The 25,693-nt window shown below is 47.4% G+C and overlaps 1 protein-coding gene across 1 annotated transcript in view; it reads right to left on the bottom strand.

Moving 5' to 3' along the window:
- LOC115311285 overlaps positions 1–25,693 on the bottom strand; it is a 57,448-nt gene that overhangs the window by 7,949 nt on the left and 23,806 nt on the right. The window contains exons 3-11 of the mRNA XM_042293734.1: positions 25,269–25,352; positions 24,227–24,274; positions 20,755–20,867; positions 20,051–20,125; positions 15,507–15,649; positions 15,405–15,433; positions 10,778–10,886; positions 8,004–8,102; positions 6,657–6,792 (exon numbers count right to left, since the gene is read on the bottom strand). Of these exons, the coding sequence (XP_042149668.1) occupies positions 6,657–6,792; positions 8,004–8,102; positions 10,778–10,886; positions 15,405–15,433; positions 15,507–15,649; positions 20,051–20,125; positions 20,755–20,867; positions 24,227–24,274; positions 25,269–25,352 (836 nt within the window). The remainder of the gene's footprint in view (positions 1–6,656; positions 6,793–8,003; positions 8,103–10,777; positions 10,887–15,404; positions 15,434–15,506; positions 15,650–20,050; positions 20,126–20,754; positions 20,868–24,226; positions 24,275–25,268; positions 25,353–25,693) is intronic.

Raw genomic sequence — 25,693 nt, 5'->3', positions numbered from 1 at the left:
TGGTCGATTTTGTAAAATTCTATTCGTCTTGCGATTGACACAAATATGCGGTGTCGATTTAAGAAATGCCGGGAATTTCAGCAGCGCTTCAGAATTGAGGTCATTGACACGTAAATTCTTCTGGTGCTAAAAAGTCATAGCACGGGCACGATATACCGAAATAACAGCACGGACACGCTACGGCATGAAGTCAAATTACATTTGGACCGGGTTCTGGGCCGGGGTGGTTTTGGTGGTGGCGCACCACAGCTTGAAAGACAGGTATTGCGAAAACTTGCGCTGCAGAATTAATGAATCCTGGGCTAAATCCTGACCCCTGCACGCTTACGACGGTAAGCTAGCTAACCACCTGGTAAACGGCAACAATGGGGAGTCCCGGTTCTCCTGCTTCACTTGTGCCTGCACACGTTTGGTTTCCTTTGGCAACTGTTGGTTGCCAAATTTCTCAAAAATCCAACGGAGGGCGCGCAAAATTGTGCGAGCTCACGGAAGGCACCGACGTTACAGCATAGGTGAGAAAGACGGCATGCATGTTTTGCAGACAACAAGAACACCTGCGGCGAAATTAAATTAAGAAAAAACCTAAAGCAGGTAAAAACAAAATAAAATGTTACGAGTTTTGCACATACCGACCAATATTTTAATAACTTTGTGAAAACTTAAAACGAAATTTTTATCAAGCCTGCGGATGACGTCTGATTACTGGATCCCCAACCAACCCACCCCAAAGCGGAGAGCACGCCGGAGCTCCACATTAGTTGCCGCAAAGCGGCGTCTATTGCGTGTCGAGTCGAGTCGAGGCGAGTCGAGTCGAGGCGAGTCGAGTCGAGTCGAGTCGAGGCGAGTCGAGTCGAGTCGAGGGGAGTCCGGTCGAGGCGAATCGAGTCGAGGCGAGTCGAGTCGAGGCGAGTCGAGTCGAGGCGGGTCGAGTCAAGGAGAGTCGAATCGCGTCGTCGAGCCGAGTCGAGTCGTGGCGAGTCGAGTCGAGGCGAGTCCAGTCGAGGCGAATCGAGTCGAGTCGAGTCGTGGCGAGGCGAATCGAGTCGAGGCGATTCGAGTCGAGGCGAGGCGATTCGAGTCGAGGGGAGTGGGGTTCAGTAGTGTTGACGATTGGGCTAGTTGGTCATTCATATTATCGGAAAACGAACAGCGCAGGACAAGGACAGAGTAGAAGGCGGTAGACACACACAGCGCTGTTTGTGTCTACCGCCTTCTACTCTGTCCTTGTCCTGCGCTGTTCGTTTTCCGATAATAGGAGTGGGGTCGAGACGAGTCCAGTCGAGGCGAATCGAGTGGAGTCGAGTCGAGGCGGGTCGAGTCGAGTCGAGGAGGGTCGAGTCGAGTCGAGGAGGGTCGAGTCGAGGCGAGTCGAGTCGAGTCGAGGGGAGTCCGGTCGAGGCGAATCGAGTCGAGGCGAGTCGAGTCGAGGCGAGTCGAGTCGAGGCGGGTCGAGTCAAGGAGAGTCGAATCGCGTCGTCGAGCCGAGTCGAGTCGTGGCGAGTCGAGTCGAGGCGAGTCCAGTCGAGGCGAATCGAGTCGAGTCGAGTCGTGGCGAGGCGAATCGAGTCGAGGCGATTCGAGTCGAGGCGAGGCGATTCGAGTCGAGGGGAGTGGGGTTCAGTAGTGTTGACGATTGGGCTAGTTGGTCATTCATATTATCGGAAAACGAACAGCGCAGGACAAGGACAGAGTAGAAGGCGGTAGACACACACAGCGCTGTTTGTGTCTACCGCCTTCTACTCTGTCCTTGTCCTGCGCTGTTCGTTTTCCGATAATAGGAGTGGGGTCGAGACGAGTCCAGTCGAGGCGAATCGAGTGGAGTCGAGTCGAGGCGGGTCGAGTCGAGTCGAGGAGGGTCGAGTCGAGTCGAGGAGGGTCGAGTCGAGGCGAGTCGAGGCGAGGCGAGTCGAGGCGAGTCGAGGCGAGGCGAGGCGAGTCCAGTCGAGGCGAATCGAGTTGAGACGAGTGAAGTCGAGGCGAGTCGTGTCAAATCCAGGCGAGTCGAGTCAAGGCGAGTCGAGTTGAGGCGAGTCGAATGGAGTCGAGTCAAGGCGAGTCGAGTTGGGGCGAATCGAATCGGGTCGAGTCGAGGCGAGTCGAGTCGAGTAAAGGCCAGTCGAGTCGAGTCGAGGCGAGCGAATCAAGCCGAGGCGAGGCGAGCGAGTCAAGTCGAGGCGAAGCGAGGCGAGTCGAGGCGAGGCGAGGCGAGTCCAGTCGAGGCGAATCGAGTCGAGACGAGTGAAGTCGAGGCGAGTCGTGTCAAATCCAGGCGAGTCGAGTCAAGGCGAGTCGAGTTGAGACGAGTCGAATGGAGTCGAGTCAAGGCGAGTCGAGTTGGGGCGAATCGAATCGAGTCGAGTCGAGGCGAGTCGAGTCGAGTAAAGGCCAGTCGAGTCGAGGCGAGCGAATCAAGCCGAGGCGAGGCGAGCGAGTCAAGTCGAGGCGAAGCGAGGCGAGTCGAGGCGAGGCGAGGCGAGTCCAGTCGAGGCGAATCGAGTCGAGACGAGTGAAGTCGAGGCGAGTCGTGTCAAATCCAGGCGAGTCGAGTCAAGGCGAGTCGAGTTGAGGCGAGTCGAATGGAGTCGAGTCAAGGCGAGTCGAGTTGGGGCGAATCGAATTGAGTCGAGTCGAGGCGAGTCCAGTCGAGTAAAGGCCAGTCGAGTCGAGTCGAGGCGAGCGAATCAAGCCGAGGCGAGGCGAGCGAGTCAAGTCGAGGCGAAGCGAGTCGAGACGAGGTGAAGCGAGGCGAGTCCAGTCGAGGCGAATCGAGTCGAGACGAGTGAAGTCGAGGCGAGTCGTGTCAAATCCAGGCGAGTCGAGTCAAGGCGAGTCGAGTTGAGACGAGTCGAATGGAGTCGAATCAAGGCGAGCCGAGTTGGGGCGAATCGAATTGAGTCGAGTCGAGGCGAGTCCAGTCGAGTAAAGGCCACTCGAGTCGAGGCGAGCGAATCAAGCCGAGGCGAGGCGAGCGAGTCAAGTCGAGGCGAAGCGAGGCGAGTCCAGTCGAGGCGAATCGAGTCGAGACGAGTGAAGTCGAGGCGAGTCGTGTCAAATCCAGGCGAGTCGAGTCAAGGCGAGTCGAGTTGAGACGAGTCGAATGGAGTCGAGTCAAGGCGAGCCGAGTTGGGGCGAATCGAATTGAGTCGAGGCGAGTCCAGTCGAGTAAAGGCCAGTCGAGTCGAGGCGAGGCGAGCGAATCAATCCGAGGTGAGGCGAGCGAGTCAAGTCGAGGCGAAGCGAGTCGAGACGAGGCGAGGCGAGGCGAGTCCAGTCGAGGCGAATCGAGTCGAGACGAGTGAAGTCGAGGCGAGTCGTGTCAAATCCAGGCGAGTCGAGTCAAGGCGAGTCGAGTTGAGACGAGTCGAATGGAGTCGAGTCAAGGCGAGCCGAGTTGGGGCGAATCGAATTGAGTCGAGTCGAGGCGAGTCCAGTCGAGTAAAGGCCAGTCGAGTCGAGTCGAGGCGAGCGAATCAATCCGAGGCGAGGCGAGCGAGTCAAGTCGAAGCGAAGCGAGTCGAGACGAGGTGAGGCGAGAGGCGAGTCGGGACTCGACTAATGTCGAGTCGCAATGCAAGAACTCGACGTCTCCCTCTTGAAGTGGCCATGTTAGTGCATCGCGCTCGTTGTGAGACGCTGCAAGACGCGCTGACCGCGATGCGGACGCAAGCTAGGTGGCGCTGCGTTGGTCCACCAGTGACGACGATACCACCTAGAAGACAAGGCGTTTTCTAGGTGGTATTGATGGTGTGCTCGCTTGTACGCGCCATTACGACCAGAGGAGGGCCATGAAATGAATTATGGACCGGGATATATAATTTTACATTTTGATTTTACTAATCGTGTATCCTTTAGTGGCCCAAAAGAAATGGGGCAGAAAGTTAAAAGGCTGCCTTTCGGTACGAAATTTTGAATATATAGCAGACTATTTTGTACGCCCTTTCTTTCGAAATATTTCCGCCTTTTTACTGTGATACACTCGCGGTACCCAAAGCACGTCAGCCTATGCACCAGCTCACGCATTGGACACGAGCTTTGCGTCACTCGTAGGTATGCGCTCGTCAACAATCAACCTATCGACGAATTTTTGGATTCGCGTTCGTGGCCGATGAGTGCAGTGACGTCACTTATCACCAATTTTGAAGAAAAAATTTTTTGGTGCGCTTAAAAAGCATGGTGGAAGCTTGGAGCCAACGCCTCCGGTGTCCAAGCACGTCGCGACCGCGTGATTTCTCCTTTTTCTTTTGAGTTGAGGTGGAAAGCTAAGGAGGAAATAGTTGAAAAACCATATCATGGCTCCTTTAAAGTCTCTTGATGAAATTCGCGCTTCAGAAGCGCAGCAAGAAGCTTGAAAAGGACTGGCACACTGGTGCTATCTACCAGGTAGCACTGGAACACTTTCAATATGCTATTATATATTACGCATGATTGTTTCTGCTTTTAACAGTTTTGATACCACCAAGAGAAGTGACTATTGCTCATAGATAGTTCGTAGATTTGATCTTGCAAATACTGTGAAACCTGCAGTCCGGTTTACGGTTCGAGATATGGACACCGCGCGCATCGCAGCTGCCAGATAAAGTCCACTCCTCGCTTTGGTTGCAAGCGACGCCACCAGATGGCTCTCCGATATGCGGCTAACGCGGCAGGCGGACACAGACCCGGTTTTCCATGCTTCTCATCTCAATGTGAGTGAGACATGCTTGTTTTTAAAGTGTTTTTTGGGGCACGCAGCGCCATGTAAGCCACTTGAGCTGCCCCTAGTGCTTAAGGCTCTGTTATACTCCGACGTAACGCGCGCCCAAGCGAACGCTGGCCGAAGTCGGCTACGTAACGTCAGTCACGCTGCGCGCGTCGAAAATTCGGCCTCTTTATACTCCGGCGGCTCCCGCGGCGGGTGTCGGTGGGCTGCCGGCGCGGCGCATGCGCAAAATCTGACTACGAGGGCACGTTTCTTGCGAAATTGCGCCACTTCCGGTTCCTTTTCGTTTTGAAGAGCAGACGAAAATTCTTGCGCTTCTTGAGCGCCAAGTTCGAGCGATGGCGTGGACGTACCTTGCACGACGAAAACTCGCGCTTGCACTGTTGGTGCACCGCCTGCGCCGCAAGCGTAGGCGGTCAATGTACATACGGTACATCTTTGACAAGCGCACGGTCTTCTGTACTCAAGCTTCCTCGTGCCGTAGACACACGGGTGAGGACGAATTCCCTCGATCAGCTTCTCGACCGACCAAGTCCGATTCTTCAAACATGACGGCACACGGAGTGGTGCTCCTGTCGCCTGCGCGAGGGCTGCCGGAAGCCAGCGCGTGATGCATCCTGGTCCGGCGTCGCTGGCGCGGCCGGCGCGGAATACGGGATGCTCCATCTTGGCGTCGATCCGGTCAGGCTGCGTCGAACGCCGCCGGTCGCGCCGGTTGCGCCACCACGCCGGAGTATATAGAGCGTCGGGTTTTCGCCGACGTGACGTCGCTGTGACGCGCTCGCACGCGCGCACGCGTTACGTCGGAGTATAACAGAGCCCTTAGCGAGTGCTTCGTTATTGACGCTTTTGTTGGTGCCTCAACGGCGGCAATAACAGTTTTATGGAGGCGTTGAATAGGATAGATCTCTGATGCGGCGTTGAAGCCGGAGGGGGGGAGGGGGGGAAACGCGTGTTCGCACGAGATACGTTTCTTTGCTCTGAGCTTATTTCCATTTTATTTCATTTATTTCACCGACGGGAAGCTCTACATAAGGTTGAGACAATAAAAATAAACGCTAAATTATTCTTCCAACAATAGAAACATGATGTTAAATGGCGTGAAGAGTGGCCATGAGTGCCGTGACTGCACGGTGGAGACGCTGTAGGCTGAAGCTACTCGAACGTGCGCCAAGAGGACTTTACGGGGTCGCTCGCGTCGCAGCGTTCGCGGTGCTGTGTTTCCTCACCTATATCTGTTACAGCGGCAGTCGGTAGTCACCCATCCCCCAGTTTTGAGACGGCCTGACCGTAAACGAGCAGTTTCCCCGCTAAATTTGGCGGGAAATTTAATGTGACGTGACCTGACGTCTACATATCTAAACGCATCACATTTAAACATTCAGGTTACCAGCTAGAAGAAACAAATTACGTCACGCAACCTACGCACCAATTCATTTTCCCCGCTAAATTTGGCGGGAAAATTGATGTCACGTGACCTGACGCGGCAGACCTACAGACGAATCCAAGTTCCCTAATAAATTTAGCGGAAAATCGGCGGCACGTGACCTACTTGGACTGGGGCCAGCTGAACGTTCTGTTCAGCTGGCCCCAGTCCAAGTAACATGCACCAACTGGCTCAACTGAAACCCGTAAATCACGTGACCTATGCACAAATTAAGTTTCCCCGCAAGATTTGGCGGGAAAACACATCATACAACCATGCTCCCGCTGTCTAAACGCATCACGTCGTGTGATCGTCGCGCATTTTTGTATCTTGCACCATGGTCTGGTCATAGGCAGATCGATGCGTTACAGCGCTACCCGCTGGATGGCGCCAGTGTGTGAACGAAGATTTTTCGGAGCGGTTTGAAGCGAGCAAACACTCGATGACATTCGTACGCAAATGTGTGAACCAGCCCCTCATGACAACCGTATATGAAACTAAAAGGGCTCAGCAAAGGTAAGACAAACTTACGAAACAGTGTTGCATTTTCGGTTCGTCGGGATACATTGCTTTGCAGAGTTCCGACAAATTGACGATGTCGCCAGGCAAGCTCGTGACTTGGGAAACTTCCTGTCCTCTTGGTCGAAAGCAGTGTTGGGGTACGCGGCTTTGAAACAAAGTAAAAATAAGTGTCAACGTAAACGTAAATCGCTGCGCACTGAAGCTGACTTGGTAGAAGCGCAAGGCCTACCTTTTTGCCAACTTCAACGCTTGTTGATCGAAAAGCGATTTTTCGATCCAACAAGCGTTCGCCTACCACACTTTCAGACACTTGCAGACGTTTTGGTCTAGACTGTACGTCGCAACTGATTAAAAAACTTTTCCAGCCAAAGTACTCTAGTGCGCGTACAAAGTGCGAAGCTATAATCTGAAATGTCTTGGCACCCTTTTCGTTGAAAGAACTGACAGCAAGTCTCAACGACTGTTCCTACGTCACGCTGAGTGTGGATGCGTCGAACAAGAAAGAGCAAAATTTGTTTCCTATGCTGGTGAGGTGCTTTGATCCAAAAAGCGGGGTACAAACAAGAGTGCTGGAGTCCTCTTCTTTCAGTGGCGAAACATCCAACCTCCAAACTTCGTATCTCAATACGGTGATTGAGAAATATTCCTTGCAGACGAAGGTTGTGGGTCTTTGCGCAGACAACACGAACACAAACTTCGGTGGCGCCAAGCAATTGGGGCAGAACAATGTGCAGCGAAAGCTGCAGAGATCTCTGGGGAGGAATGCAGATTTCAGTTCAGGCGTTCTAAGGAGGTGCGTCGTAGCAGACAAGGAACAGATGAGGCACCCAAGCGGAATACAAAGCGGAATCAAGACTGTCGTAGAAATCTTCAGAATCCTGTCCATTACAGAAGCGAGAATTGCGCCGCAGTGATAGCGATTGACGCAAGCAACGAGTTACTGTCGCTGCGACACATGTTACGCGGTAGCGTAAAGGCACTGGAATTTTAATAGAGCATTTTATTTCGGTAAACGTCGAAGCCTAGTTCCATACTTTGTAGCCTGGATTATGCTATGCGTCGCTGGAAAGCGCAGTAAAATGTATAAATGTGAACTTTGCCGAATTTTTTAATATATATCTTGTATTTAGAAATAAAAAAAAACAGGCTGGAAATTGTACGTCTGGGTATTCCGATAATGTAATTAGCTTGTATATAAATAAAAACAAATAAAAAAAAAACGTAGGATTTGTTTTGGTTCGGCTACTCTGATAAGAAATGGGAAGGGGCAGATTGGAGTCATATTTGTATGACCCCCGTTTTATCTTTATGCACCCGTAAACAAATAGGTAATATAATTACTGAATAGTGTCTTACGCGAGCGAAGCCTTGAGCATATCCAAACCGCATTGGGGCAGTACGTTTTTATTCTTTACGCATTTCTCAAGCGCCTCCTCCTCCAAATTCACGGCCATCCTGAAAAGGTTAAAAACAGAATTTTAAAAAATAAATCGTTACTGGAACTCGGAAATAAATAATTAACGTGTTTTAGCACCGTCTCTGAAACTTCACTAAAAATGAAAGACGTTTGAAATTGCCGAATTAGAGCGCAGCTCTTGAGGAGGAAAAGGGGAGGGTACGGAGGAAAGGATATGCCCCCTCCTGCCGCTCCGCACCCTCCCCTACTCCTCCGCGGCTCCCGTCCCATTTAGCAGAAAATAGGGAGTTTTAGAATAGCGCAGCTAAAGCTTTGCGTACGCAAAGAATAGCGTCGTCGCCACTGCGCATGCTCCGAACGCAAACCAGGTTTTGCGCTTTGCGTGCGCAATTTTAGCGTGCGCTATTTCTCAGAAATAGCGTGCGTACACAAAGAGTCTTTGCGCTTCTCCAAGGAGGATTCGTGATGACAAGTTGGCTAAAGTCAAGACGAGCAGAGGTAAACAAAAATGGCGGCTTCCAGGATTGTGTCGGCGGCTGCTTTGGCGGCGTCGTGAGTGCGACGTCGGCGGCATCCTCGCGACTGCGATTTTCAATACGGGACGACATTGTACTCGGTTTGGCAACGAGCACCGGCAGCTTGATGCTTGTGACGCGCGAACATTTCTCAGCGAAGGTACGATGTGCGAAGGCCGAGGCGACGCGAGCGGACACGGCCGGTCAGCCGCAGGCGTCGCATTCTCACGTTTAAACAAATCTAAATTAGTACTCTGGACCAAAAAACTCGATTTCTTCTAAAGTTACAGCATTTCGTGTGTGAAATAAAAATTGTTACTGTATCTTGGTGGCGTCGCAAGTGCGAGATGGTTGAGTTTCTGCGTCGCGACCGAGAAACGCTATTCTAAATACAAGCGCTAAATTTAGCGGTAGCGTGCGCTAAAATTGCGCACGTTATTCTAAAACTCCCTAATATTCGCTAATTTTTGCGGGAAAGTTTTTCGATAAATTCAAAAAGAAAATTTTCGCTCAATTTAGCGGCATCATTTCCCCGCTAAATTTAGCTGGGAACTTTTCCCGCTAAATTTAGCAGGGACAGTTTTTAGCTAAATTTAGCGGGAAATGTTCTGAAAAATTTGTTCGGTACAATCTTCCCCTAAATATAGCGGGAAGGTTTTACGCTACATTTAGCGGGGAAATCGGTCCGCTGAATTTAAGGGAGAATTTTTGAGCTAAAAATAGCGGTGAAACTTTTCCGGTAAGTTTGGTTTGGAAATTTTTCCGCCAAGATTAGTAGAAAAATTTTCTGATAAATTTCGCGGTAACATTTCCCCGCTAAATTTAGCAGGAAATTTAGCAAAAATTTTCCCTCTATGTTTAACGCGGAAATGTTCCCATAACGCAACGAGCGGTTGCGCCCGCTTGCAGTATTCCCATAATGCAACTCGCTTGGTTACGCCGACACCGATGCCGACGGCTGCCTGCCCGCCGCTCTGTTCGCGCAAGCAAGCACGTGATTTTGCGAGCGTCCCTAAGTCACCTTCGTGCGCATGTTGCACGCGAAGGATTTAAATGGTGTGTTAACATGTCTTGCACCGGCTTTATACGAGCTCTGCCATCCTACTGCTGAATACACCTATCGCTAAATTATAGCATCAAGGAGAATCCAGAGAATGTTGGTCTACACGCCGCACCTGCTGACGTCTGCAGCAGTAGTGGTTTTAAAGTAAAAGCCTAAAACACGGCATCTTGCACGCGCGTTCGTCGACGCTTATTTTCGTTATTTCCTTTGATTTTTGTCTCCTTGATGCTTGAGTAATTTAGCTATAGACCCTTTATTTGCAAACGCCACCAGGTGGTGCTCCAGTCTTTGACGTGACAGCGAGCTTCCGGTTCATAAAAAGAACGAACATACCCGACCCACCGGTGCCTTAATGTCGATGAAATATTTAACCACCGATTCTCCTGGCGAACGCCAAAAGAACCAAGAAGCGCGAGATCTGTTCATATTTTTCGAACATTCTTGTCAACGAACTTGTCTCCTCCAAGAGGTTAAATTGTACAGCCGAAGGCCCTCGCTAAATCTCAATCTTTGTTGTCCGTGTAGCATTTATGCTTTCTAGCACCGGTGACATAAGCAAGCTCAAGAGGCTTGCAAAGACGGTGCGACCGGAAGTCGCTTGGGACGCAAGCGGCGGTTTATGGCTGTAAACAGTAATAGTCTTGAGGTCTATTGCCAATTTGAATTTGACAAACAAGGACGTTCGGTGCAATTCAAACGCTGGAGACTCATCAAAAGTTTTCATGTTTTCTTTTTTTCCCTTGATGGCATGAGAAAAAAACCTGGCATTTTAGAAAGTTCATACTTTCAAAAATGTATTTTTTTAAACATGGACGTTACTTTGTGTTCGTTTGCAGGCATTTCTGTTTTAAAATTCTTTCAAATAAAAAAAAACGTTTCCAGTTCTTTTTTTTTTTTTTTTTTTACAGAGCTTGCATTATTACACAAAACATATGCGCCATGAAAGCGCTGTTGTGGTTACTTGGCGCATCAATCTGATATATAATTTTGATATTCGCAATCCTGGAAACCAGGTAATGAAGACGTAAATGTTTTTTATAGACTTTTAACAAAAAAACGCTTCAGTTTTTTTTTTTTTAAGATAAAACGGAGTACAGTGTTTTCATCGAAGTGCGGACAGAAATGTCAGACCTACACTCTCAAGATGTGCTCCGCCACGACCCCTTGAATGCGGTAGAGTGCGTGTTCATCGCTGACGAGTACTACTTGATCTTTACTGCATAATCCACCAAGGACGGAGTAGCCTGAAGTGAATTGAAGTATCACAATTTAATGATATGGCTCTTTCTCACTGTTATATAAGCACGCGCAAGCAGTCATATCGGCACGCATGAAAGAAGCCAGACGATGATAGGGCATAATACCGAATTTCTCTGTTTGTTTGTCATGAAAGAAGCCTAAGATGTTGCCAGATCATGTGATATACGTTTTGTGGTGTATTCATATATTCTTGAATCACATTACGACTAAAGCGTAGGGAGTGTTCACTTGTCCTCAGCACGAGCCGCTGATTAATAAACTTATCGTCCGTCTGTCTTTAACAACAGTTCTGTCAGTGCGAGAGAAGTACAGCGAACGCTCGTTTTCAGCACGCGCCTAACCACGGAGCACACAGCTATAGTCACTAGAAAATACTGAAACACTGTGTCTAATTGGTGGCTGCAACACTGATTGGTGCAGTTGGAGTTTTAATGTAATTAAAACACGTAACCGGTTGAAACTGGTATGAACACTGGAAAGCTAATCATAAGACTGTAACCTGCGAGACTCAGTGCGCGTTTGTGTCCAGAGCTAGCCTAATCCAGAGCGGACTTGAAATGAGCAATCCCAATTACCATGATCTCGTCCTATACCTCACTCCAACGCTCAATAATTGAATAGAAAATCAAACGAAAAATTTCAGTTGAATCGGCAGGGCAGAGAACCTTACACTGGAACGAGTGCTTGACCCTTGTTATTTTTTTCGTTTCGCGCTCTTCGCTAAACTGAGTCGACACGAAAGTTGTCTGAAACACCGAAGCCTTTGGAACCGATTCCCATACCCAAACCCGGCCGGCAAGCCACCAAGCAAAATCGAAAACCTTGGACCCATCTTTTTACATCCCGTATAGACAAGCTAACATAAAAATGTCCTTGAGATAGCTAGAATGTCACCATACAAACGCCCTCCACCACACAATGATAGGATTTATCAAACACGTGACTACGCAATGTTCCATGCTAAGACTTCAACAACAAGTCTTTGGACCCTCCAGCCCGACCCAGACCAGAAAAAATTGTTGGAATAGACATCCACAGGGCTTTCGACTGCGTCACATTTCAAGTTGTACTAGACAAACTAGAAGGCACCAAACTCGGGCATAGAATGGACAGCTACATCAGGAGCTTCCTTACGAACCGGACACTTGAAATAGAAATTAACGACTATACAAGTCCGCCATTTCCACTTCACAGAGGCGTGCCACAAGAAGCAATACTATCACCAACGCTATTCTACCTGGCATTAAAAGACCTCCTAAAGAAACTCCAGGACATTCTAGGCCTACACATTTCTACGTGGGCGACACCAAATTGTGGCGCACTGCGGGCTCCCCCAGGCACCAACAGACAACACTACAAGAGGGCATCGATGCATTTCAGGAATAAACGATGAGCATAGGTTTTCAATGCTCACTGGTCAAAACGGAATACACAGTAATTCTCAACGGCAGAAAAAAAGAGGCTGGACCAGTCAGAAAAAAAATTCACCTGAAATTTTGCGACCACGCTACACCTTGATACCACAGATAAAAATATTGGGCTTCATCTTTCAAGAAGACGGCAAAGCAGTACAATGGAAAGACAGATGCACCAAAAAACTTGACCAAATCACGCTCATAATAACCTGAATGACAAGAAATAAATGGGGTATGAAGGAGAACGAAATTAAAAAGATTACTGGACCAGTCAATACATCACGCGTCACGTAAGCAATACCCTACATGGCCCTCACAAAACCCCAGAAGGAAAAACTAAACACTCAACTACACAAAGCAACGAGATTATCAATACTTGTTCCCCGCTTTACCCCAAATAGGATGATATACCAAACGGGTATATTTAACAAATTAGACGGCAGGGTCTATACACTTCAGCTCGCCCAACAACAACGTCTACAAAGCTCCAATCAAGAAGGGAAGATCCTGGCATCCCTCAGATATCCAACACATAACCTGCCCTCAATATGTGAACTCCCTCCGCTATGGAACATCATACCCAGAATAACAGTGCCAAGAATATGAGAGAGAAAAGCTTCATTTACACAGCCAGTGTCAGGGCACTGCTAAGGATATGAGCCGTGAAACACATCAAGATACACAGACTGTAAGACACATCACACGGAATCATATATATAATTTCTACCGAAAACGGAACCGGTATACTTTACTGATGCCAGCTTCGACAAACTATCCAGAAAGGGGCAAGCAGTCAGTGGCGTACCAACTTGTTTTTGAGTGGGGGGGGGGTGCCCTTGGTATCCCTCGGCGCCTCCGGACAATGTGTGCCCTGCCCGGTGGTGGCTGTTTTAGGGAAGGGGGGGGGGGGGGGGGGGGGGGAAGGTGGTAAAACACATGCCTTGCCCCCCCCCCCTCTAAAAACTCGGGGGCAAGCCCCCCCTTGCCCCCCCCCCCCCCGGGTTGGTACGCCCATGCAAGCAGCAGTGGTAGGACCATGACCTAAAGCTGGTAACCAAATACTACAAACCCCCTACTGCGACCGACCTCGATACCCAAGCGATAGCAAACGCGATCACCCCCAGCAAAAACACAAGCAATATTCACATCCTCATGGACAGTCAAGGTGCCCTCAGAAGATTCACTAAAAATACGTTAGTGGAGCACATACAAACCATTCTCCAGGAACACATGAGTTCTCACCCCACACTCCACGTTACCATCAGCTGGGTGCCTGACCACCAAAACATCGACGAAAATGAAGAGGCTAACGAACTCGCCCGAGGAAATAGTCAACCGGGTCCTTCATTTCTTCGGCCATTCACCTACGACGCCTACTAACATAGAAGGAAGTGCACTTGGAAAGGATCGATCTGCTCCAACAACTCCGAGATAAACGCACCACTTTACCAAGCCCCTCCAAAGTCCTTACTAACCAGCAATCAGTCACCATGAGGAAGAAACAGACACGGACACTCCTCACAGAGCACTACAAGCATTACATAAATGGTTTACAAGGGCATCTAAATGCACAAAATACGGTGCATATCAAAACAACAAGCGCGCCTTCTGGAAATGCCCAGCAACAAAGGACACGAAACTAAAATACCTCCGTTACAATTAAAAACGAGCGTGTTGGTTAATAGATACAAAACTTGAAAGTATAAAACAGAGGGGACGAGGACGGGAACAGGACATCTTTCATTTAGCAACAACATAGAATGGCACAACGATAAAACCGCCCCCCCCCCCCCCCCCCCCCCCCCCAAGGGTCTCAACGTTCTGAAAGATGTCCTGTTCCCGTGCTCGTCCCCTCTGTTTTATACTTTCAAGTTTTGTAAAATACCTCAAACGCTTAGCACAACCGCTTAGATCATCTAAATGGGAGGAGTGGATCGCCCTCCGGTGGTCCACAGAGTACGCCGCATGGGCTGCACTGACGGATCTTATAAGCAAAGTTCTCGGGGAAGAGGATGTCTTGGACGAAAGGCTCTAACGAATAAAGTTTAATCTCTCTTTCTCCTTCTCTCTATCTCCCTCTCCCTTTCCGAAATAACACCATGGAAACGTATCTCTCGCGCGTAAGAGGGTACGCAAAAGAAGTCAGAGGGATGGCTCACGTGTGCTGTCATGCTCAACCCAGCATTGCTGCGTGCTGATGTTCGGCGTCACGTGCTTGAGGCCGTCGCTGGGCGCAAATTACACACGAGTGCTGCCTCAGCGTTTATCTGGAACTCCTGTGCAGTCTTTATGAACACGAGTGCCTGCCGCATGTTGCCGCAGCACTCGTGTTCAACCTGCGTCCCGCCGCAATGGCCTCGAGCAGCTAACGTAAAAACTCAAGCACAATAGGCCTTGTTATTCAGAAGATGTTGCCTGTATACCCCGTAGAACGTTCGGACAGCAGGTTCCCCGGGGAGGGGCCGCGGTGCCTGAAACGCGTCTTCTGACTGGTGTGTTATTAAGGTCCCAAAGTGCCAACAAATGACGTTGCAGAAGTCGGATTGTCACGCTTTCGGATGTTGCGATCCCAGCGGCGGGGTGTAGAAGTTCCGGCAAGTATTATAAGTGAAGGCGAGTGTGGCTGTCGTCGTGGCGTGCCAACTACTGGCCGTCGAATCTTCCGTGGACTGTCCAGCTGGAGAGCGACCCGCAGCAGAACAGGCGTCTGCAACATCTAGCACCATTGCTGGGACGCCGCCAGGATCGCGACCGGCGACAGCATGATAGTTCTATGACGTCATCACTCATCAGGCGAAATCTAGGGACCGCTTTCTTTGACGCGGTAAACACAACAGGTCGGAGGACGTGTTCCAAGCGCCATAGCATTTAGTGCCGAAACACGTCGGACTCATTCCAAGTGCGTCCAGCTACATTCCATGCATGATCACAATTATCTGCAAGCCTCATAGTAAATCCCAGGACGTTCAGCTTTTTTTTTTTTTTTTTAAAGATAGTTCTAAGAGTCTCACTGCCTTCTTTTACTATTACTTTCATCATCTACAAGTTTATATAATAATAGGTGAATAAGTAACTAAAATCCGTCACCAGTTTTAGTTACATCCTGGAAGGCGTACCTGTAACAAATAGTACGTTTTCAGTTTAGATCAAGCGACAGCCAGGGTCATGACAACTGCTTCTCTTACTTACTGCGTTAACATTACGATGATCGTAGCATTTTCAAACCGCTTCGCGTTTTGTGATGCAAAAAACATTAAACCGAACCAAGCACTATTCTCATCCAACTTGCCGTCCCGGAGGCTGGTTTTATACATCTTGGCTTGTTCGGAAATCTGAAAAATGCCACGTTGTCACAATTTTTTATTTTTTTTTTATTTTGGAGTTTTAACATGTATTTACGCACGGGTGATACAATATAACTTTTTAGTAGACCGTGCACTGAGGATTGCGAGCCTAGCGAGAGCGTGCTCAACTAGGCTTAATCCATGCTCCAAAGCGCCGGCACGAGCTCCCGCTAACAACGCAAAGCTGTAGCGCACGTTCTGCTCAGAGGGTCTACTAAAACTCTCTACACTTCGTTTCAGCTTAAAGAAGCTATGCAACAATTTTTGTATTGTGCACAAATACCGCTTAAAACGGATCCCTAACGTTAATGACCTAAGAAACACGCGTTCGTTTTTCACCCCACGCAATAAAAGTCCCAGAAAAATATTTAAGAAAAACGAGCAGCGTTCACCCCCTCAACTCGCAGCCAGAACAAGCGGCCACGTGATCTGGAGCCGATTATATGCCGCCAGTGTTGATCATAGCCACGAGCTGGGGTTGGCAAAGCGCAGTTCCAGACATTGTTATGGCTCGGCTGTTGTCGTCGTTGCAGCGATTGGACACGGGTCACAACCCAAATGCTTCTCGAGCTAGCAATTGTCACGAGCCCAAGTCTAGTGCCCACGCAATGCTCGGGTCCAATCTATGAACTGCATTCAAATATCGTCACTTGGGGTGCACTGCGATACCCACGTTACGTCATCAAAATTTGCAAAGGAGATATTGAATGAAAATGTTCGCTTTTGTTCTTAAAATTACTCCGCAACAAAGGAGTTTCTTGGCCAATGGCGTTGCGTGTGGGTATCCTTGAGTCCCAGTTGTGCCAGTAAGCTCGTGTAGAGAGAAAAACATTCCGATTGAATATCGTTGCACAGCTCCTTTAAGTCCAGACGCAGCCTATGCTACAAGCGCGAGCATATGACCCTGAACTGTGCTTGTACTGCACAACCGCACGTGTTCGGCAGGGACGCTGAAAGTACGCTGAAGAGCGTGTATCGCAGGTGCAGCACCAACTTCGGTAGCAATAGGGAGTTTTTGTAGATCGTTTCTTCCGTCCCGCAATGCTCTCCGCAACCCGCTACGAGATCCTTAAAGGGATACTTCAACGAAATTTGAAATATTCCCGTCGCGTTCAAAAATAGGTTGAATATGATCCACAATATCCGTAAATGACAATCGCACGTTTGTATTTTGAGCCTGGTGGCTGTATTTTTCGTTATAAACCCCCCACTCTGGCAAACGCTCGGAGAAGGCCCAGCGAAGACCACGTGACATTCAACGTAGTCGTGACGTAGGTCGTCTCGGGACGAGCAAAGCTACGGCGAGGCTGACGTCGAGAGGATGGCCTAGTCGTTCCAGCCACCGAAGCGGCTGCTTTTGTACGAATTTTGAGGGACGGGTTTAATCTTCTATAATCTTGTAGGGGGACGATAGCGACTTCTGCGACACACAAAAGGCATTCTCGGGAAGAGAGGAGTTCCTCCTTCCCCCCTTCTCTCGTCGTGGCCGGAGGCCAGACACTCACCGTCACTAGCTGTCAAGGTTCCTAGACGGGCATTACAAGCGAGGCGTTAGCGACATCCACCAGGTGCTCTTTGCTAATCGTTTAATTCGTTTTAAAATTCCTTTTCGAGACTTTTTAACAAGATATAGGTATGTTCGATGTGATACTGCTCCTTTGAACACATATAGACTAAAAATTAGCGCAAAAAATATCGTTGTAGTATCCCTTTAACTCTGCAGTCAAGGTCCGCGGCGCGCATGCGCACTAGCGTCGTCTTCGTTGCGGGGAGCGCAGAGTCCTATATACTGCGAGAGTTTGGCCGATGGGTGGAGCCTGTCGTCAGCTAGAACAAGCGGACTTTACGTTAACACAAAATGGAGGATTTTCTTTTCAGCCACTCTACTCTGTGTGCGTTAGTCCAAATGCGGGGTTAGCAGTTGCTTTATAAACAAAATTTCTTGTACTCTGAGTTTTGGTTATGCCTGAATTGATCACTATATTTAAGCACTGCCCATCTTTTATTGATCTCCAAAAACAGAGTTGACAAATAAGCTTTATTTCTTTTGGTTCTATAAAAAATTATGCTTTCTCACACAAAAAAGAAATCTGGCAATTGAGCGCACAGATTCGCAGTGCCTCTCCCAGAAGGCGCCCGTCGCGGCACTGAATTTTAGCGGTGGTAATGTTTGAAACACAATATTCAAAGTATTGAATACTAACTTTGCACAAAAGAGGAATAGGTTTAAGCACATATAATTTTAAGAGAGCGCAGCAGAAATGTAAGTTTGAGCTGCCGATTACGTGTGCAGAAAAAAAGTGAAAGCCGTTTACAACTCCGTGTAACGCCGAATTGGAGCGCAGCTCTTGAGGAGGAGGAGGGAAGGGTACTGAGGGCCACGTGTTCTGGGAAGGGGGGGGGGGTCACGTGACATAAGGGAAAAAGTCACGTGACCCCCTTCCGAGGCCACGTGACCTCGGGAGGGGGTCACGTGACCTAGGGGGAGGGGTCATGTGACTCCCCAGGACACGTGAACCCCCGGTCACGTGACCAAAATTTCCCCGCTAGATTTAGCGGGGAAATTTTTCCGCTAGATTTAGCGGGGGAAATTTCTTCCGCTAGATTTAGCGGGGAAATTTTTTTCCGCTAGATTTAGCGGGGAAATTTTTCCACTAAATTTAGCAGGGAAATTTTCCCGCTAAATTTAGCGGGGAAATTTTTCCGCTAGATTTAGCGGGGAAATTTTCCCGCTAGATTTAGCGGGGGAATTGTTTCCCTAGATATAGCGGGGAAATTTTTCCGCTAGATTTAGTGGGGAAATGTTTCCGCTAGATCTAGCCGGGAAATTTTTTCCGCTAAATTTAACGGGAAACTTTTTTCGCTAGATTTAGCGGGAAAATTTACCCATAATGCACCGCGCGGTTACGATGACGGCGACGCCGCTTCAGCCGGAAACGGGCGCCTAAGAGCTGCGCTCTAAAACTTTTATTACAATGGCGGGTCACCGCATACCTGGCGTACCTAATCCAGAGTACAGGTTCGACACTCGATAACACCAAGTGGCGGAGTCAAGGCGCCACCTACTGGTTGCCCGACTTCCAGCTGTGGGTACTGGACTGTCGGCATCTTCAAGGGAGCGCCAAACTCTCTCAGTATAAAGATATCTGGGAGAGCGCAGCGGGGTAGGGAAAAATATTTACGCAAACCCTCTAATGCCGCTCTGTACGGCAACGCTATGGTGAGACTGCCTAATGATATACGAAAAGGGTAGACACTGAGTGCACAGCAAGCGCGATACACGACAGTTACTTTCATGGCTTACTAAAAGATCACATGCAAATTACTTTAAAGCGACGCTGAAGTTAGAAATATCGGAGAAAATTTGACAAGAGCTGAAAACACGAGATCGCGGAAAAACCTTGAACACAGACACAGATCTAAAACGCAACTTCCTTGCTTTTAAGCACAACTTTCAGTCAACCACAAAAAAAAAAAAAAAACTCTCCATCTACGGCCAATGTCAGTCGTGAAAACCGCCTCTGCAGCCTATTAGATCCCAGCGGAACCAATTGGAGCCCTGTCATCACTCAATTTTGACGTAGAGAGACAAAGATCATGTAACGGGGCGAAGTATTTTCTTCGCCCTGCTTTCCTTCGGTCGTGCGATTTAACGCGCAGCAACAGAATCTGTTCGCTAAGTATATTTTGTTTTTGCTACAGAACGTGCTTACGACAAAACGTAAGAACAAACCCCAATTCACGAGGCGATATATGATCGTATGTCTTGCGTAGGTTATACAATGAAATCCTGCAATGGCGGCCAACTTCGCTCGGATACTTCGCCTTGGAGACCAATGAGCGTACTTCAATATGCTCTTTGTGTGCGTCCCGACTCCATGCAGCAAAATAAGAGAAATACGCACTCGAAACTACAATGCTCGCCAACGTCAATATTCAGGTTTATTCAGGTCTACCGCCTATTCAGATCGGCTCTCAAGATGCCGGCCGTCGGCGGCTGAACTGACTCCAGTGAAAGTCGCAAGTGCGAATACAAAAACGAGAGAAAAAGAATAGAAAGCATGAGTTCAAGCGATCCAAATACATCACTGCTCGTACTTATTGAGTTGAGTTCTGTCGTTGGTCGGTGCCACTGGCCATGCTTACACGCTTCATCGACACCCGAAACGGTGCTCAAGAACGAATAGTCTGCACGCAAACTAAGGGGGAAATGGCGTTTCGTAAAAAACGCCCCCATAATACTGATGCGGCAACATTCGGAAAGTATGCTGCCGATCGCCGAGTGCATCACGGTGCGCCATAAGCTCGGGTATTTCGGAGCCTGTAGAATATTTCACGCGCATATAATCCACTCCGTCTGATGCACGAGCGAAAAAAATGATATCTTACGTTTAGGCAGTCGATTCCAACGAGCCTGACATTGAGTCCCAGCTCGTGTGGCAGTCCGCTGAAGGTTGCTCTCACCTGCAGAAATATGCAAACACGAAACACGTGAATGATATCATCCAGCGAGGGACTAGTCATGTCGAGACTGAAAAAAAATATATATAAATGAATTATTGTTTTTACGCTTCTTCCTTTGTGATTGGTTCTTGGGCGTCTAGTGCCGCAACCTGATTGGCTGCGAGGCGATAATGAGAGACTCGACGCGCCCTGCGTTTTTGCGGCCGCTGTCACGCTGCCCATATACATCACACAAAGGGCGCGGAGTTCTCTGCGGGCATTTATGAGAGAATTATCCGTAGACATGCCTTATGCTCGTTTGAAGAATGTTTGTGTGACATACAATGTGACATACAAGTAAGACAGGCGCCTCAGAAAGTGTCTGAAGATCGTGCTTTGCGCGGTGTATTGGCAACGTGTCCTTGGCTTTGGGCTGTCTCTGACAATCGCCGCTCAATAGTGGTCCAGGTAGCAGCACAGGTGGGTCTCACGCGGACAATGTGGCCTTGGGCCTGCCCCTTTGAAACCACGTAGGTCACACGGGGGGGGGGGGGGGGGGGGGGGGGGGCAGCGTGGGACCAACGTATATAGTTGGCAGGCCATTTACAAAGATAAGAAAAAGCCACGGGACGAATGCTTTTCCTACTTACTCCGTTTGTCAGAACCTTCATGTAAAGATGCTGATCTCCAATATTCCTAAACAGCTGGCAGTGCGAGTAGTCCGACAGGAGATATAAGTTAACGTGACGTGTCTGCGAGGGAACTGCATAGAAACATGAAGTAATTGTTAACTTGGTCGGTACCGATGAAATACTACACAGAGCACAAGTTCCTCTGCTCCTTGTGTAGGGGTTGCGGCGACGTCAGAACTCTGAGTTCTGATTGGCTCTGAATAAAGAATAGTGGGTAGACCTAAATGTTGTCTGCCTTGAGGTCTATCTACTATCCGTCAATCGGAGCCTGTCAGAATTCCGCGTTTTGACGTCATGGGAACCCCTGCGCAAGAAGCAGGCGAACTCGCGCTCCACGTTTTTTGAGAATGTCGAGTCATTTGCCAAGACTACCATGAAAATAATTATGGGTCATAATTTTATTATCTGCATATTGGATGTCGTCCCTTATAAAATGAGAACGGCAGGGACGCATTTCAGTTGTTGTCCCGCCTCGAACACGAGCTTCTCGGCTTCGATAACCCTTAGGAGGCTCGTGAGATTCGACAGTGCTCGCGCAACCAATGCACGCTGGAAGGCAACGAGAGGGTGTTGGAGGCCGGGTAGAAGAGACGATAAGAGACGCCTTGCCATTCTTATCATGTCAGTAACTATAGTAGGACAAAAGTAAGGTATATTATAGTACAGGAACGTAAAGCGCCAGAAAGTAGATTTCCGCTGTGAATTGTCGAGAATAAAAACTCGAACGCAAGTGCGAAATATTCCTGGCGAAGAACGTACAGAATTTGAAAGACGCAAACGACGTCCCTTTCAAACGATTTTCAAGAAACGAGGTTATTTCCTGCGCGCAAGTAGCGAGCATGATTTTTCTTAAAAAGAAATCCGTAATTTTTGCAAAATAAAAATCCCGTTTTTATTTTCAAGAAATTGTGTGGAAGTTTATCGGATTTTTTTTCGCCCATGTATTTGACCATTGAAGGCTACACCACATCTGCAAGACGCCAACCGATAAACGCGCGAAATTTCAAACAGGCTTAAAATCGCCCCGAGCTGTTACAGCCAAAGTACGAACTTCAAAATGTTGGATTCCGACAACGGAGGAGAAATACTGTTGTCTGGAAGGCCATCATCAAGGCCAATGAAAATATCTGCTCCCTTAAATCGTTTTTTTTTTTTGCGCACAAATGTGATTTTAACGTGTGTCTGTTAGTACCTCCTGAAAATGGTGAAGAAATGTGTGCTGAATTTCGTGCGATTTTCGGTTAGTTTTTTCTCATATGTGCTTCCACCCATAGCTCGTACCATTCTGTTCCTATTTTTTTCCATCGGAAAAGCTCTTTTGACTTCATCGTTTCACAATAGCTGGAAGTGCAATCGCAGAGCTCTTATAATATCCGCAGTACAGCGAACCGAGGCGTGTGGCTGTGATATAAATCTTTGTCATGAGCCGCCGAGGAAACTCTTAACAACTTGTAGTGCCCATAGATCATATCTGGGTGAAAATTTCTTCGGAAATGTAATTTAATTACAATTACAGCTGTTTTTTCTACTAGTTAATTATTGAAATTTATACCTCCCAAAATGCTATTCATTACGATGACACATTACTTTTAGAAGGTACTGCATATACCTTGCAAATGGTTTACGTTCAAATGTATACCAGAGTTCAATGCCGTGTAGTACAATATTTGATGTGTTGACTGCGGATAAATTATACGTCATTCGACATTCGTCACGTGTTGCACCTTTATTTCATCTCTTCATTACTCGTCTAAATGTGATGTAGGCCAGGTTTTTTTCCTGTTTTTTTTTCAACACTTTTTGAATTGTAGGTTCCTTTTTATTGTAGAATTTCAAATAAAATGTGCTATTCCTAGTATTCTACGCACAGGAAAAACCGAATGGAAGTTCAAACTCTTCTATTATTCTAAAGATGACAAGAGTCTTGGTAAGGTATTCAATGTACAATAGATGTTCTAAAAAATTTACAAGATTTTTTTTTCACCGCAAAATAAATTAGATGTGGCGCTAAAGGTCCCAACCACATGCCAAAGTTTCAGGACTAACAAACCTGAAATTTTGGCATGTGGTTTTGCATTCATAAGTTACAAGTGATTTTTTTTTACCGGAAAAATGGAGGCCGACAGAGCTCTCGAATACCTGGAGCTAAACGGTGCCAGTCACCGAAAACGGGCGAAAACAGGTGCGCATTCCCCGATATAAAGTTTCAGAAAATCCCTCATAACTTTTGATTGAGATAACGGTTCTGAAACTTTATTATCCTTACATTACCATCCAAATTATTTTTATTCTTTTTAATTTCTCTTTATCTTGACAAAAAGAAATATATTGCACCCGAGGGGCATGTTTTGGGTCAACCTTCATGGATCGTTACGTCGGCGTATTGCTCAGTTCTAGACCTAAGGCTGACACACTGGTGCAGGTTGGCCGTTTTTAAAAAACCCACGAGCTGGCAAAGAGGGCAATGAGAAAGCGGCTCTTCACCACATTGTCAGTCCCTCCGAAGAACATAGGCTTCATCGTGACAGAATCACGGATTAACTAGTTGCAATCGTAATTCGAATTCTCAAATTACCGAGCATTAAAGTAATTAAATTACAGCTCCAATTACTTTTGGTCAAAAAGAGTTGTTTTGAGATTACAAATTACAAAATTGTTTAGAGCAGTCATTCAATTACTGAAAATGAATTGCTACACAAGTATGCCCCGAGTTAGGAAAGCTCACTTTGCTCCGTTTTCTCATTTGTTTTTAGAGGCTCTTTTCGCTAGGGGATGCTGTTACATTTGGCGTCCCTACCAACTTCCGGTCACATGAAAGGACAGACAATCTCCACCACAGCTCGGCTACTTGGAACTACCACGAAACAGCTGCTTTGCAAAAGGATCGTGTAACGACAGATTTCTTTAACATTTGTGAATACTCCCCTAACACGAGTGGTCATCTTTTGTATGTTGAATAGCAGAATAGCAGAAGGACGTTCCTAAACTTTGAACTTCGTCATTTATATGGCACTTTAGCGTCGTACCAATCGTGGCATAAACAAATATAGAACTTGCAATTGAGCTAGTTGGTGAATTTTAGGAAGCATGGTGTAACGCGCAAGAAACAACAGACAGAAGGAAGGTCTGTGTGAGTGTCTTCCTCCATGCGTCCGTTGTTTTTTGCACCTTCCACCATGCTTCCTAACATCAACATATGCTCGGGGAAGGTCTGCCGGAACGGAGAGATCGGAGGTCTCTCGGAGACAAGAAACGGCTCGTATTTGTAAACACAAAACAATCGTGTATGTCTCAAATATTAGGAACACCAACTAAACAAGGTTTAAGGGAAAACGAAAACACTCTATAGTTTCTAATTATTTTAAGTCCCGTACACATCTGCGGTCGTTTAGTTGCGTATCTCATGAAGCTGGTGTCAAAAGTCATATACCTGAGGGGGGCTTTGTAGGTACCGGTGGTGTGTGGCTTTGACACATCTCTGGGGGAAAAAAAGGCATTCAAAATGAAACTTTTTGCGTCAGCAGAAAACAAAACAGCACACACAATACGAGCTCGTTTCATCCGCAATTCACTGTCATCCGCAAAACAATATAACAGCAAGGTAAAAAAATTGCGTTTTTAATTATATTGACGTTATTTTATTATATTTATTGTGGATACGCGAGAAACACTCGCCGGAAAAAATAAAACATATTATTCTTAATAATCTATCTGGAAAAAAACTGCAATTTAGAAAAAGAGTAAAACTAATATATTTCGATGTCCTCACTCAACAGTATCATCAGCAATAAAGGGGTCGACGTTCGAATTCCCATCCTTACTGGAACGTTGGAATGCTTTTAGAGTTGCCAGTAGAGCCTTCAGCCTTTCAAATCAAGATTGAAACTTCAATGACTTCGCCAAACAAATATTTACTGACTATTTCTGTGCGTTTACAAGTTCAGGTGTGTTTATGAATGTTGTTGAGCCAATTTTGAGGCAAATCAGTGAATACCAAAATTTTGCCGGAATTCACCGCAGTTCAACAAATCACTCAGACGTGAATTGTGGCTCTTTGAGATCTACCCGATGTCCTTCCAATCGGAGCCAATCCGAGCTTGCGCTCAGCATAGGTTCTCTACTAAGAACCCTGAAGTGGGTACGTAAAATAACTTCTTAGGGTGCAAATTACGGACAAGTCGAAGAACCCCTCAGAGTTATTTTACGACCCAATTCTTTTTAGATTGTACATTACAAAATGCGTGCTTTATAATTCTAGCTTGTATCACATAGAAATTATCATTAGCACAATCTGTCATTGACGAAATTCCTCAAGTCTCGTTATAATGAAAGATCTTGAAATAAAAAATAGTATTAATATTATAATTCGCACAACATAAAATTTCAATTTTTAAACGAGTATAGTCGGCGGAGCAAACAAATATTGTACACCTCATTCATGGAAGAAAAGTTCATCGAAAGACACCACTGACCTGCGTTTGGAATCCTCAGAATAAATATGAAGAGCAGCAGCAGAAGTGGTGGTCGAACGCCCCATAGCGACGAAAGGTATATGCCTGGGTTCGAAAGAGTATACGTTCACACATTTGCGTCTGAGAGCGGCCGAATGCGTTCTGTCAACGCCACTTAGAAGATAAGGCCTGCGCAGCTCTCTCCCAGGCGTCATCAAAGCAGTACCGCATAGCCTGCGTCAGTATCGTCGACAGCGTGTTTCGCAAGCAACGACTCACAGCAAACGCGACGCTAACACGAGGTGACGTAACGAAGGACGCGTCTACCACACTGCGGCAGCTCTCATCGAGAGTGCGTTTGTCGCTTGGGGAGAGTTGGAGATCAACAAACGATGACGTCATGAGCAGGCCTCGTCTTCTATTGGCGAGAAACCCGTTTGTTATCC

The sequence above is a fragment of the Ixodes scapularis genome, unplaced genomic scaffold, assembly GCF_016920785.2.
Source record: "Ixodes scapularis isolate PalLabHiFi unplaced genomic scaffold, ASM1692078v2 PGA_scaffold4__175_contigs__length_147842914, whole genome shotgun sequence".
In the NCBI taxonomy this organism is placed as follows: Eukaryota; Metazoa; Arthropoda; class Arachnida; order Ixodida; family Ixodidae; genus Ixodes; species Ixodes scapularis.
The sequence above is the reverse complement of the archived record's forward strand: the minus strand, read 5'-3'. Positions and strand labels throughout refer to the sequence as shown.